A 13,850-nucleotide genomic window follows, 5' to 3' on the forward strand; every position below is an offset into this window, starting at 1 on the left:
TGGAGAAAGTACTCTGCTCGTAGCCGCCGGGGTAAAATCGGGCCAGCTATAGGTTGGCAGGTAAGCCGCAACTGGGTGCACGACGTTAGGCATACGGTCGTTAGGCATACGGACGTTAGGCATACGGTCGTTAGGCATACGGACGTTAGGCATAATGTACGATAGGCATAATGGACGTTGGGCATAAAGGACGTTAGGCATAATGGACGTTAGGCATAATCTACCGGATGAATTCCAGAAGGATGATAATGGAGACCGTCTATTGATTGTTGACTTCGGTGACAATAATGAAAGAGCCTTAATTTTTGGAACTCATGAACGACGTCTTGGACAGGCAAAGTATTGGGTTTCAGATGGTACGTTTGCCACGGTTCCTTGTTTGTTTCGGCAACTCGTCACTGTTCATGGAAGTATCGCTCCCTCACATCAGCAGACGGTTCCGCTAGTTTTCATTCTGATGACAACAAAATCAGAATCGTTGTATCGAAAAGTATGGCAGGAAATCCTGGAAGCAGCAGGTATGTTTTTTTGTTATTGAATGTAAAACCACAGAATTAACCATTCTTGATTTCATGAGCTGTTCTTTGGCATCATATTTTATTCAACCTTGGCTGTTTTTTTGTTATTGAATGAAAAATCACAGAATTCACCATTCTTTATTTCATGAGCTGTTCTTTGAGGAAAACCTTTTCTTCTTTGACTTTTGCAATATGTGTGTAAGAATATATTACAACGAATGTGTGATTTTTTTATTTCTAGATGCGATTGATTTCAAGATATAGTTAAAAACTAAGCTGAGTTTTCATTATAAGATTACTTAACCACTATCGCTACTAATCATGGATCTAAGTAAATATGTAGATACGTCACTTATGATATGATAAATAATGGATTCCAAACTGTGCTTATTAAATAAACTATGTTTGTTTAACTTGTATCATTTTTTATTCAACGCTAAGCCTAATTTAAGCATTGTTTACAGGTTTACAGGTTAAGCAGGTTTCTAGAGTTGCACAGCAGCAAGGTATTTTATGCCTAACGTCCATTATGCCTAACGTATATTATGCCTAACGTCCATTATGCCTAATGACTTTATGCCTAACGTCCATTATGCCTAACGTCCGTATGCCTAACGTCCGTATGCCTAACGTCCGTATGCCTAACGTATTTATGCCTAATGGGGTACACTCGCCGCAACTTACAGCAGCAATCACACCATCCGACCGACCAGTCCTATCCGTGGATTCAAGGGATCATCATACATGCCCCCCCCCCCTCAAAACAGTATTCGCTTGGGTTCCAGGGCATTGTGACATCACTGGCAACTCCTACGCTGACAGACTGGCCGGGGCGGGTCCATTCGGACATCAAGCGATGGATCGAAACTTCTATGCAGGCTAGGTGGCAAGAAGAATGGTTGGCAAACCAAGGACCACTTCTAAGGAAAATCAAGGAGAGCACGCGTCCATGGAAGGACCTTGGGAACCTGAAGGAGCGACGAGTCATGTCCAGGCTTCGTAATATTCCAGCCACCGTCGAGCATATCCTCTGCGTGTGTCCAAAGTACGAGCTCGTGCGGCAACACTACGGCCTTTCGGGGAATATCGGCGGCATACTGGGCGACGAACCTTCGATCCTGGCTACCCTGATCTCCTTCCTGAATGACGCTGGATTGTTTTTAAATGTTTGATTCCTTCCTTTCGGCCGTCGGGGCATCTCTACCGAACGGGGCACCGCTTTCCACGGTTGAGCTCTGCCTTGTTCGGATTAGTCAATAAGTTAACTCAATGTCAATGGCCTAGTTTGTTCTTCTGTGTTTCCCAAATTCAAATGTCATCCAACCAAAACTCTGTAAATTCCAACTGTGACGTTTTTTTTTCAAGGCAGGCCTTATACCTCTGATATTTTTCCTGCAAAGTAAAGAACAACCCAATGACTAAAATTCACAAAAATAAAGAAAAAAATAATAGTTGTGACGACTGTCTCCACAGCTAATGGAATTGCAACTGATCACGTTCACTTTTTTTGTACTTTAAATGATCTTTATTTCTTGTATTTGTTTGGTTTACTCAGTTATAAATTAGCAAGTTACACAGATGTGCATTTTGAACTTTAATTCTTTTGAAATTTCAATTATTATTAATTACAGTTCCTAGTCCTATCAGGCCTGTTTCAGAGACTACTTATAACTACTATTTGCAACTACAACTAACCTAAAACTACTATCTACACCTAACCAACTATATACAAATTGCTTATCAAAGCATGCTCTGATGTATTGCATTTCTGCACAAACCTAGTCTTAATGTCATCAGTTTTGAAATCTAATTTTGGAACGTTCGCCTATTGGTGGAGGTCTGGAATTCTTGTGTCAAAGGGGCAATCAAGGATCATCCTCAGCACTCTGTTCTGAGTGACCTGGATTTTGTTCCTGTGAGTCTGTGCACATGATTCCCACATCGGAGCTGCGTAGAGGATCGCAGGTGCTATAATTTGTTTGTTAACAGCCAGTTTGTTCACCCTTGAACGGATACAGACACCTAATCAAGGCGGTTTTCTCCACATACAAACGGAATAGGAGCTTTTCGTCAAACAATATCCCGAGATAGGGTATCAAAGGATTTGTTGACTGGACGAGGGTCCGTGGATGTGCCAGTCCCTTGTCACGTGATTACAGATGGCCATCTAAAACATCAGGCAGAACTTTACAACCGGTAAAGTATCTGCAGACATTGGTAATTCTTGCACTGATGGTGGGTTCCATTCACATCACATCACATCACATTTAAAAAAAAAAACTATTGAATACCCTCGAGGCCCAACCTTTATCCCAATCAGAGACGTGTTGGGAACTCGCGATCTTTGCTTTATGCAGTCGATTTTTGTGTTTCTGCAAATGTCTAGCAGGTATGGGAAATGGATGTAATGTCGGCCTAAATGCCTCTAATTTGGGCCCATACATAAATTCAGCAATCGACTAAATTTTCAATAGCGACCAAAAATATCCATTAGTACCGTCCCAATGACGCGTTCATCTTGATAAAATTGATAAATAGCAGATTTTTAGCGATGGGCATAATCTTAGATCCATAGGCCAACATTAGAGCCATTTCCCCTATATGAATTTAATTCATTTCTCGATGAACTTTTCAAATGGTCCTATCTGCTTGGTTCGATTCTCTTCATCGACTATCTCTTTTCATAACCACTGCTATGTAAACAGATTTCGCGCTAATTCTACCACATAAATAGTTTGATAAAGGAGGTTCTTATCTAGCGTCCAAAACGTCAAATACAACAGGGAAAGGTTCTGCAGCTGAGTTATTGACGAAAGAGAAAGTCGATGAAGAGAATCGATCAATGCAGATAGGACATTTTGAAATGTTTATCTAGATTTGTCTTTTGTCTCTCTTTATTAGTTTATGTTTGTTTTGTCTCCCCCCGTCTCGATGAGTCTCAAAAATGATCAAAAATGAACACATCGAGTAAAGGAGGTGGAGGTATCGAGTACGTACCACGTCCAGCATTCCGGTGCCTAAGTTCCAAATCCAGGAAGCGTTCCACTGGCCAGTACTCCTTGCTATTCTTGTATCCCACAGGAGTGCTAAATGCTGCTGCTTAGTGCTCTTCCTTGCACTCACTTTCGAACACTCAAGGCTGTGTTCCATTTAGAGAACCCTCACTTAAATTTAAGAAAATAAATTATTATGTTCAAAAATCTATCTGTTGTTGATCGTGTGATTCTCGAAAAGGTGTTTGCCAAAATTGATTCCTTGTCTGAAATAGAAATAAGTCTGGTAGAATAGTAGGTTTATTTAAGAATTTTCTATCTTTAGAATCCAAGTGAAAACTCACCAAATGAAACACAGCCCAAATGTTAAAACTTAGTTGAGAGCTCGCAATAAGCTTATAAGGGAAATGGCTCTAATGTTGGCCTATGGATCTAAGATTGGGCCCATCACTAAAAATCTGCTAATTCAGAGTACAGTTTCGAACCCCTTCGGATACGGTGGTGTTTAAAGTTTGCTCTCTGTTTTGTGCGTGCGTTCGTTTTCATAGTTTTCGGCTGCAATTGCCTGATCAGCGCTGGCACTCTGCCTCCCGGACGGTTATACGTGTGGAGATTTTCTCGCTTTCCGAGAAGTTTTAGAATCGAGAAAGGAAACATGATTCATCATGTTTGCAAGCATCAGAAGATTTGGCGCTATCTGCGTTGTTTGATTTTTTCTCTCGGACCAGAAATTTGTTTCATCGCGAGTGAAAATTTTAATTTCAGTTTATGATGTTGGTTCGTTCGCAACTATTTTTGAAAAAAAAAATTTAAGTGTTTTCGATCGAAAGTGTTCCAAAAGTGCTTTTTAACGTGTTTCGCAGTTGGGTGTGGCGAAATTCGTGCATTCCCGGTTGATTTTCAGTGGAAATTCCGTATCACAAAATTGCCCACCGATTCCTTTTTTTCTATTTTTTTGCCGTTTGATGACGACGGGTATGCTTTCGCAAGAGTGACGTTTATTGGATCCGTTTCTTCGAACGGCTGTGTTTTTTTTTAACTAGCGGTTTTAAGTGTACCTACGAATTGCATTGCCTCCTGGGAGGCCGGTTCACCGTGTAGTTCTATCGAGAGTCTTTCAGAGACGGTAGTTTTTTTTTTTTTTATCTGCAGAAGGATATAAATCGTCCTCTAATCTATGGGAGCTCTTCGAAATCACCGTGAAGTCATGGATTCCTTTGCAACATATCGGGTCAGATCTTTCCTTTATTGTTCTCTTAACATTCATTCCATTATCATATGACACATTATATGCTGGGTATGGGACGGTCCAACCGATTGAAGCGATTTGGATGGGGAGAGTGGAATTTCCAAATTTATGTAGTTAACAGATCGTGAATTGAAGGCGGGATCTTCTTCTTCACTCATTGGGACATCCCCTAGCGCGATGACTTGTACATTACCGGGTTGTAGGATTTTGTTGTTGAAAGAAGATTCTCTTTGATCCCGCGGACTTAGCGTAAGTGTCTCTGCTTACAGGTTCGCCCTCCATTTTTGGCCCTTCATACAATGCCACACTGGGCCAGAAATGCAATCTAGCGGAGCAAAACTAATAACTCCGAGACGAAGCATTTCCGCGACTTGGTGTCTTTGGTAAAGTTTCTCATCATAATAATGACCATCTATTGACATGAACAAATAGTTCAAAACTCTTCCGCAAAGATAACACCACCATCTTACTTTTTTCTCTGACGTTTTGGAGACTTGATGTCTTCGGCAAAGTTGTTTACTTTGACAAAATAAACAACTCTTTTGAAGACGTAAAATTTCCACAGCCTACTGGTTCAGAGTTATATGAAGTTAAAGATTATTTTTTACGAAAATATGTTTTTTTATTTCTGTTTCGGTTTTTCGCTGACAACGATATAATGTTATATTTTTCTCTTATGCAAAGGCATTAAATAAATAACTTTTGTGAAAAAAACATAAGCTTCAAATTTTAAAGATATTGTTGAAAAAACAATTTTTGAACTTAAATATCTCCCAAAGCGCAAAAAATCGCTACCTGACATTTTCAGCGAAAAAATACTTGATAAACAAAATATCAAAATTTGAGAGAGGTTTATTATGGTGTTTTTGAGATTTCATCATTTTAGTGGAGCATATTTTTTTTCTATTTTTTTATTGCATTGAAATGGCGTTTGAAGACTTGACCACTTGGTAAAATAAACTATCTTCTGAAGAAGTCAACACTCCGTAGCCAAGGTTGCAAAGACTCACTTCAGCTAAAACAATGTTTTTCTAAATTATGAAATAATTAGATGCCATGATCAAATTTTGAATTGGTAGGATACAAGAAGAGGTTGCAAAGAATGTGTTTGACGTATTAAACCTGTTTATTTCACTTCATGAGAGTCACAATCAGCGATTTTTCACAAACTCACTCACTCACTCACTCACTCACTCACTCACTCACTCACTCACTCACTCACTCACTCACTCACTCACTCACTCACTCACTCACTCAGCGATCAGCAAATCGCTGATTGTGACTCATAGAAAGCAAAATTTACAGGTTTTATGTTTCCAACGCATACTTTGTAACCTCTTCTTGTAAGTTACAAGTAAAACATGCCATCATACCATCTTTTGGTTTTATTATTCCGAAAAACATTATTTTAGCTGAAATGAGTCTTTGCAACCTTGTCCGTAGCCCACTGTTTTCGAGTTATATGGAATTACAGAAAAATATGAAAATGAGTATTTTATTTTAAATATATTGTTTAAATGTCTCCAAAACGTCAGAGAAAGAAGTTATATTGTGGTGCCATCTTTGCGGAAGAGTTTTGAACTATTTTTTTATGTCAATAGATGGTCATTATTATGATGAAAAACTTTACCGAAGACCCCAAGTCGCGGAAATGCTTCGTTTCGGAGTTATTAATTTTGCTCCGCTAGATTGCAATTCTGGCCCAGTGTGCAATGGTAAATTAAATACCATCAGGTGTTGTACTTGATCAAGTCGTACGAGGTGGACAGTCCACTGTCTAATGGTTGTGCCTGCAACAATGAGTGGTTTCCTTTACACACATACATACATACATCACTAAAAATCTGCTATTTTGAAATTAATAGTCCTATTTTAAAATGGGCTAACTGAAAATTCACTTGGATTTAACGTAAGCATTCTACATATATTAAAAAGTGATGAAAAATCACAAACGTGCGACCCATCTCTGGCATATTGTTTACTTTTGAGTAAATTTAGCTAATTATTTTCTTTATTTTATATTTTCAGCTTCCATGGAACATCGGGTGAGTACATACATATAGCATTATTTACACTGGTAGATAAAAGGAAAGTCGGCCTTTTTCCTTTTTTTCTAATTTTTATCATGAAAAACAGAACCCTTCTAAAATAATTTATCTGCGGTGAAATCTGATCATTTTCACAAAATAATTCTACAGTGATATTCTAAAAGTCTATAAATTTCTCCCGCTGGACATGGAGGTTGACGTTACTAAAGTGAAGAGTTACAAATATTATAATCTCCCTTAGTGGAAAATATCACCTATATGACACTTCATGTTCGTTTTGAGCAGATCAAAGCTACAAATAGTTTTTATTAGATAATTCTGATTAGAAAATAACATAATTTTTCACTTACAGATAGTTTACCTCCTGTAGACAAATTTCCCTCGTGCTACTTGTTTTTATGCGTGATTTTAACCTCTGTAGCCGTCGAATTTTATCTGTTTGCTGTACGTACAATAGTATTTATTTTAGTTTTAATTAATTCATGTTGAAAAGACCTTATTTATATTTTCATTTAGAATAACAAATTTAGAACTAAGAATTTCAAATAACTGTGACAATTTTAATAAACCTTCGAACTGAACTATGATGATGAACTTGATCTCGATGACTGACAGTCCTAATTTTTATTTTCCCTATCTGTATGAGTCAAATCGGTCCGTCACTCTCTCGATCGCACTTTTCTCCAGGGGCAATCGGTAGGCCCAGCGGTGTTGCTCCCAACACTTCAGTAAGCCTCAAACGATTGGTTGTTAATAGACTAATAGACTAATGATTAATGATTAAATCGGCTCCTTCACGCAGGCTGAGCATTTCTGATATGTAAATTATTATTTATTACTACAAAAGGTCGAATCACAAAAGACCGGATCACAGAAGACAGAAATAATCTAAGGCCGAAGTACCAAAAAGGCCATACCACAAAAGACCGAACAAAATTCCCACTGGTCCACTTGACCGCTCTGCCATTTTACCATTTAAACACTCCGAAATAAGATGCCTCCGAAAAACGTGTAACGGCAAGTTTGCAATGGCATAGCTTAGCCATTTCTTGACGAAATTCAAAAATTGTGGTAGGGGAAATGACGGCTTCGGCATGCCAGACTATTTTCGGCAACCCAAATTGAAACATTATTTTCACTGAATTTTCTTACAAAAACACTTCGCTGAATGCATGCAAACGATTCTTTATGCTTTCAGCTTCAATTTGATTATATTTTTACCACTGAGAAAAAGCAATCTAGCAAGGTTTTCTTGAAATGCAACACACGCACTACAAATTGTAGCTGATTTCGAGTTGCCGATAATAGAACAGCAGATTTACATGCAGTTCAAATGGAACGGTTGCCGAAGAAAAACTGGTTGCCGACAATACTCGCTCTCACTAGAGAAGATTGGAGCTTTGTAAAAGCGTTTCAAAACAGTTTTTGACAATTCTTTCGACTGAAATTATTAGAGCAGCTGGCAGCAAAAGATTGTAAACAAACCAATACTGCATATGTGTGCGTTCCTTAGAGAAAAAGGCTATAGAAAGAAGGTCGCTGCTTAGGTTGCCGAGAATACGTAAATTCCCCTACCTCTAGAATTCCTAGGGCCTGAAGATTATTTTGAATTTAAACATATTGAAAATAGGGTCGTCTACGCGAAACGAATGCTTACACGTTATTTTTAAAAGTGTGTTTATGGGTTTTGCAAGTGGCTTAACATCTATAATTTAGATTAATGGGAACAAATGTTCATAATTAGCCAGAATACAGTCATGGTTCCTATATATGGATTTAGGAGACAACGGAACAGACATCCGGAAGATCCGGAACATCCGTAAAAGTGGTCAATCCACGAAACTGGTCCTAGAGCTTCGCAGTTTTTTTTAAACATTAGGATCTGTGATATAAGAAATAATTTGGGGTCGAGACATAGACACGGACCCAGATGGCCATGGGAAGATCCGGAGCATCCGTAAAAGTGGTTTATCCATGAAACTGATCTTACAACTCCGCGTTTTTCCGAAAACACTTGGAACTGTGATATACGATAGATTTTAGGGTAGTGACATAAACATGGATCTGGGTGGCTATGAGACTACTACACCACCGGCACCGTTTTTACGTGGATTCCCGGGCACTGCGGTGTTCCTGGAAACGAGGCAGCGGACAGGCTGGCGGGATCTGGTCCATCCGGACCCCGCTTCACCAGGAACGTACCACTCCTAGACGTCAGGCGTTGGATTGCGATTATCATCATGGAAGCCTGGCAGGAGGAATGGTTTCAGTCACGCACCACCCTCCTGAGAAAAATCAAAGAAACCGTACGACCTTGGCAAGACAGCCACAAGTACAAAGACCAGCGGATTATCTCAAGACTCCGGACCGGCCATGCGAGGATTTCCCACAATTTTGGTGGGACACCCTTCCACAAGGTTTGTCCAATCTGCAGCATCCCTGCCTCGGTGGAACACGTGCTGTGTGTCTGCCCAGAGTTTCAGAGGCTACGCGAACAACACCGACTCCCAGAGAGCATCAGGGAGCTACTTGGCAACGACCCCTCGACGTTGACTGCGCTGATTGCATTCTTGAAGGACGCTCACCTATACAACCAAATCTAGCCCTCTCGTCGTGGGCTGCGCTGTCCGTGTTCTTTCACCTTCCTATTTTCCTGCCGTCGGGGTATCTCTGCCGGACTGGGGCACTGTCTCTTACGGTGGAGCTCTACCTTGTTCGCGCATCCATTCCTCACCACAGTCCCGTTGTAACTCCCACTTTACATTAAGTTTTTTAAAATGTTGTCTGTCCCTTTTGGTGGGTAATCAGAGCCAGTTGTACGTTATGTAATGATAGACTGAAACGCTTTCTTTCGAGGCAGGCCCTAAGCCTGACCCTCGATTATCAAATGTGATGAACTAGCCTACGGCTAAAAATCACAAAAATAAAGAAGAAAAAAAAAAAACTACACCACCGGCTCCGCTACTTTTTATTGTTATCAGTCACTATTTTCAACTTTTTTAGCATAAATTTATTTTAAGATTGATCATTCTTCTGTAGGCTCAGATAGTCCAATCGATGCCTACATGTTGTTCTAATTTTAGAATAATTCGAAAATGTGTTGCTTCTAGAGAGCTTTTGGACGTTTATTCGTCTTTCTTTAATTACAGAGTGTCTACTCATTTGGCTAAATAGAATTCCTTGATTTTGCAAGAGCTTTAACGGGTAATTTCCAGATTTATAATAAGAAATCTGTTTAGATGCGTTAAAAATATGCTTTGTTTGGGTACAACAACATGACAATCAGTTTTAAAGAAACGCTGTACAATCAAATCAATTAAATGTTGAAGTTTAATATTTATTTAATTTGAGTAATTCTAAGACCTATAAATATTACAATGTTCTGAAGATTCGTTTTCCATAAACAAGTTTAAGAAATTAAAAAAAAATCAAAATGCCAGATCTTCAGTCCCATTGACTTCACAACAATTGTATAAACTTTACAAAAGTTCTAAGAAATGAAAGGACATGCTGAGAACTTCAACGAAGCTTCATAAACAAACTGTGGGATGATATGGGAAGTTAACATCCTAAAATACGGGGAACTTACTGAAAGTTTTAAGAACCACTTCTGTTAGCTTCCGAGAAACTGCAGGAAATTTTAAGAAGTCCCTAGAATTTCAGAAAACTTCACCGGGGTCAAGAGTACTTCGGAAATAAGGAGCACTTGAGGAAAGTTATGGAAACTTTTAAGAAGAAAAGCTAGATCTAGAGATTTTTGAGAAATTTTAGAGATCTTAAGGGCAGTTCCTGTAACTTTAGTCCAGGCTTTTGGTGCAGTTTAAGTTAACATCCTGAAAATACGGGGAACTTACTGAAAGTTTTAAGAACCACTTCTGTTAGCTTCCGAGAAACTGCAGGAAATTTTAAGAAGTCCCTAGAATTTCAGAAAACTTCACCGGGGTCAAGAGTACTTCGGAAATAAGGAGCACTTGAGGAAAGTTATGGAAACTTTTAAGAAGAAAAGCTAGATCTAGAGATTTTTGAGAAATTTTAGAGATCTTAAGGGCAGTTCCTGTAACTTTAGTCCAGGCTTTTGGTGCAGTTTAAAGATATATAAGAGTGACTTTGACTAGATGTTTTAGTATTACTTCTGCGTGAAGTCAACGATTTACATAGTTGAAGATGCTAATTTCAAATAACAGACTGTAGTGGTAATTTTTATACGATAGATGGAGTAGATGAAAGTATAGAGTTGATAGTTCCGTTAGAGTACGGCAGTGCACAGTGGTTGAAATCGGCATTTTCGTGCGCTTAATTAATAGCTCCTTTATCATGAAATTAAGAGATATGGTGTCTTCAGAGAAGTGTCTCAATATGTTACTGCGCTTATTTTGATGTTTTTAGTTAAAAGATTAATCCCCCTAAAAGTGAGATCGAAAATTTATTTTTCAACTATTCAAGATACAATGTTGGTGTCTTCGACAAAGTTGTAGAAATTTTTTTTTCAAAAAACTTTACTGAAGACACTTAATTAATATCTTTTTACTTTTCAAGATATGTGACGTTTATTGCCGACGGTCCCTCAAAAATGGTTTTCTCATCATAACTTTTTGGCCTACATTTTTACGGCTGTGCCATCTTCTAGTAAATTGTAGATAATAACAAAATACACAATATTGTAGAACACCGCATTGCAGTATCTTCTGTAGAAAAAAAGTTATGGAAGTTTTTGTAGATTTTCAGACCATAATTTATGAACTTGTAACTTAGCAGGGGGCAAAATGGGGCAATTTACCCATGGTGCATCTGAAACTTTAATAAATTTACCTCAAAATGATAGCAAACATCTGTGAATGTAAGCTTTTGGAAGGTATGTTTCGTGTTAAAACTTTTTCTTGGTTATAGTAGAAAAATACGGCACGCTAATCGGGTTCAATTTAATTAAATTAAATTTAATTGATAATAAAAGTTTTTCAACATGTCTATTTCATGAATCGCTGTCGTCCTCGCTTTTGGTTTCGTTGTCATTCTCAGTATCGTAAGAAAAACTTTTCAAAAGGCTTTTCGCGTCATCCGGTTTTTCGGTTTTCTTCGGCCATCTTCGAATACTTGTGATCAATGGATCAGAAGACACTAGTAGCATGTTCAGAAGATCACGATTCGTAGCTTGTCTTGAATGCTTTCGGGTGTTGAATTCTCGGTATGTGTTAGATGGGTAAAAATATTTCAAAAAAATAATTACATCATGAAGCTTGTACCTACCTTTTCCAATCTTTATTTCTTGCCTCTTGCGCTTCTTCTGAGAGTTGTCCGATTGTTACCATAAAATTGTCAATTATGGAAGACCCATGTATAAGAACCTTATGGACACTTGTTGGTAGATAGTACCAGGGATATAATTTCACCAACAAGCGTGCTGTCTCAACACAATAGTTGTCAAATGATATTGAATAGATTTCGCAACCTGATCCTATAGATTTGAGAATTGAACCACCAGCGTTGGATTGCTGTGAGATTTAGTTTAGTGATGTCTGCTACTTGTTTAGCGTTCGCAAAAAAAGCTCTTCTGCTTGATGTTTATCGATTTCAACTGGAATATAAGAATGATTTAAAAAATAGTTCTTGGCATAAATTCCAAAACATAGACAGTCAAATTTCAAATTAAGATATTTTACATACCGATGGAGGCCATTTATACAGTTGAAAACTGGGCACTGTTACCGTGATTCGTGTACACAATAGAGCTTTCAAACCACTCAATGTCCAACAAATAATTAAGATTAAACAATGTTATTTTACTTCACTTGACGATGGTTGCTAAGGGACTCAGAAAAATTATTGAAGTCTTGGGTCATGGCTTACTTGATTTCAACAGTAGCATTATAATGTATACAAGATATCTCTAACACTAGGTGCGGCAATTCTGATGAAATAGCATGCACATTTAGGCACGGCTATCACTATTTTGTTTAAATCATAGTTTACCAACAATCGCTTACATTCACAAATGTTTGCCATCATTTTGAAGTAAATTTATTAAAGTTTCAGATGCACCATAGGCATATTGCCCCATTTTGCCCCCTGCTAAGTTACAAGTTCCTAAATTATGGTCTAAAAATCTACAAAAACTTCCATAACTTTTTTTCTACAGAAGATACTGCAATGCGGGGTTCTACAATATTGTGTATTTTGTTATTATCTACAATTTACTAGAAGATGGCAAAGCCGTAAAAATGTAGACCAAAAATTTATGATGAGAAAACCATTTTTGAGGGACCGTCGGCAATAAACGTCACATATCTTGAAAAGTAAAAAAGGTATTAATTAAGTGTCTTCAGCAAAGTTCTTTGAAAAGAAATTTTCTACAACTTTGTCGAAGACACCAACATTGTATCTTAAATAGTTGAAAACATAAATTTTCGATCTCACTTTTAGGGGGATTAATCTTTTAACTAAAAACATCAAAAGAAGCACAGTAACATATTAAAACACTTCTCTGAAGACACCATATCTCTTAGTTTCATGATAAAGGAGCTATTAATTAAGCGCACGAAAATGCCTATTTCAACCACTGTGCAGTGTGAAAATTGTATATAGATAGTAGAATAGCGAGCTAGGACAACTTTTAAGGAAGGTACAAATCGGTTTTTTCATCTCTTTACCAAACTCCCCCTTTGGAGAGGGATGGTGAGGGGTGCCCCCCCCCTCCCCGCCACCACTGGCAAAAAGAGATGAAAACCGACCGCTCAAGCACCAACGATGTGTTTGAAACAGTTCTACCGATATTTTACCGCACTTCAGTTGTTATTTAAAGGAAGGCATCCAGTCGTAGGTTTGGAAATAGCAACTATTGTTTACCCCTACCACGATATGTGCTCCTGTCATCGTCGACTTGAGGATCTCGAGGGGACACGGGTGGGGTAGGTGCTACTACTGTACCTTTCGACCAATGACAGTAATTGATGGTATGCTCCCATCCAGAGTTATGTACTTTGACTATATGTTTAGTATTACTTCTGCGTGAAGTCAACGATTTACATAGTTGAAGATGCTAATTTCA

At 38.2% G+C, this 13,850-nt stretch overlaps 1 protein-coding gene across 1 annotated transcript in view; it reads left to right on the top strand.

Annotated features, from left to right (window-relative positions):
* Torsin (torsin) overlaps positions 1 to 13,850 on the top strand; it is a 69,852-nt gene that overhangs the window by 22,691 nt on the left and 33,311 nt on the right. The window contains exon 3 of the mRNA XM_065236183.1: positions 6,789 to 6,805. Coding sequence (XP_065092255.1) covers positions 6,789 to 6,805 — 17 coding nt within the window. The remainder of the gene's footprint in view (positions 1 to 6,788; positions 6,806 to 13,850) is intronic.

This window comes from Ochlerotatus camptorhynchus, unplaced genomic scaffold, assembly GCF_037179485.1.
Source record: "Ochlerotatus camptorhynchus isolate MF236.1 unplaced genomic scaffold, CSIRO-AGI_Acam_v1.1 ptg000531l, whole genome shotgun sequence".
NCBI classification, from domain to species: Eukaryota; Metazoa; Arthropoda; class Insecta; order Diptera; family Culicidae; genus Ochlerotatus; species Ochlerotatus camptorhynchus.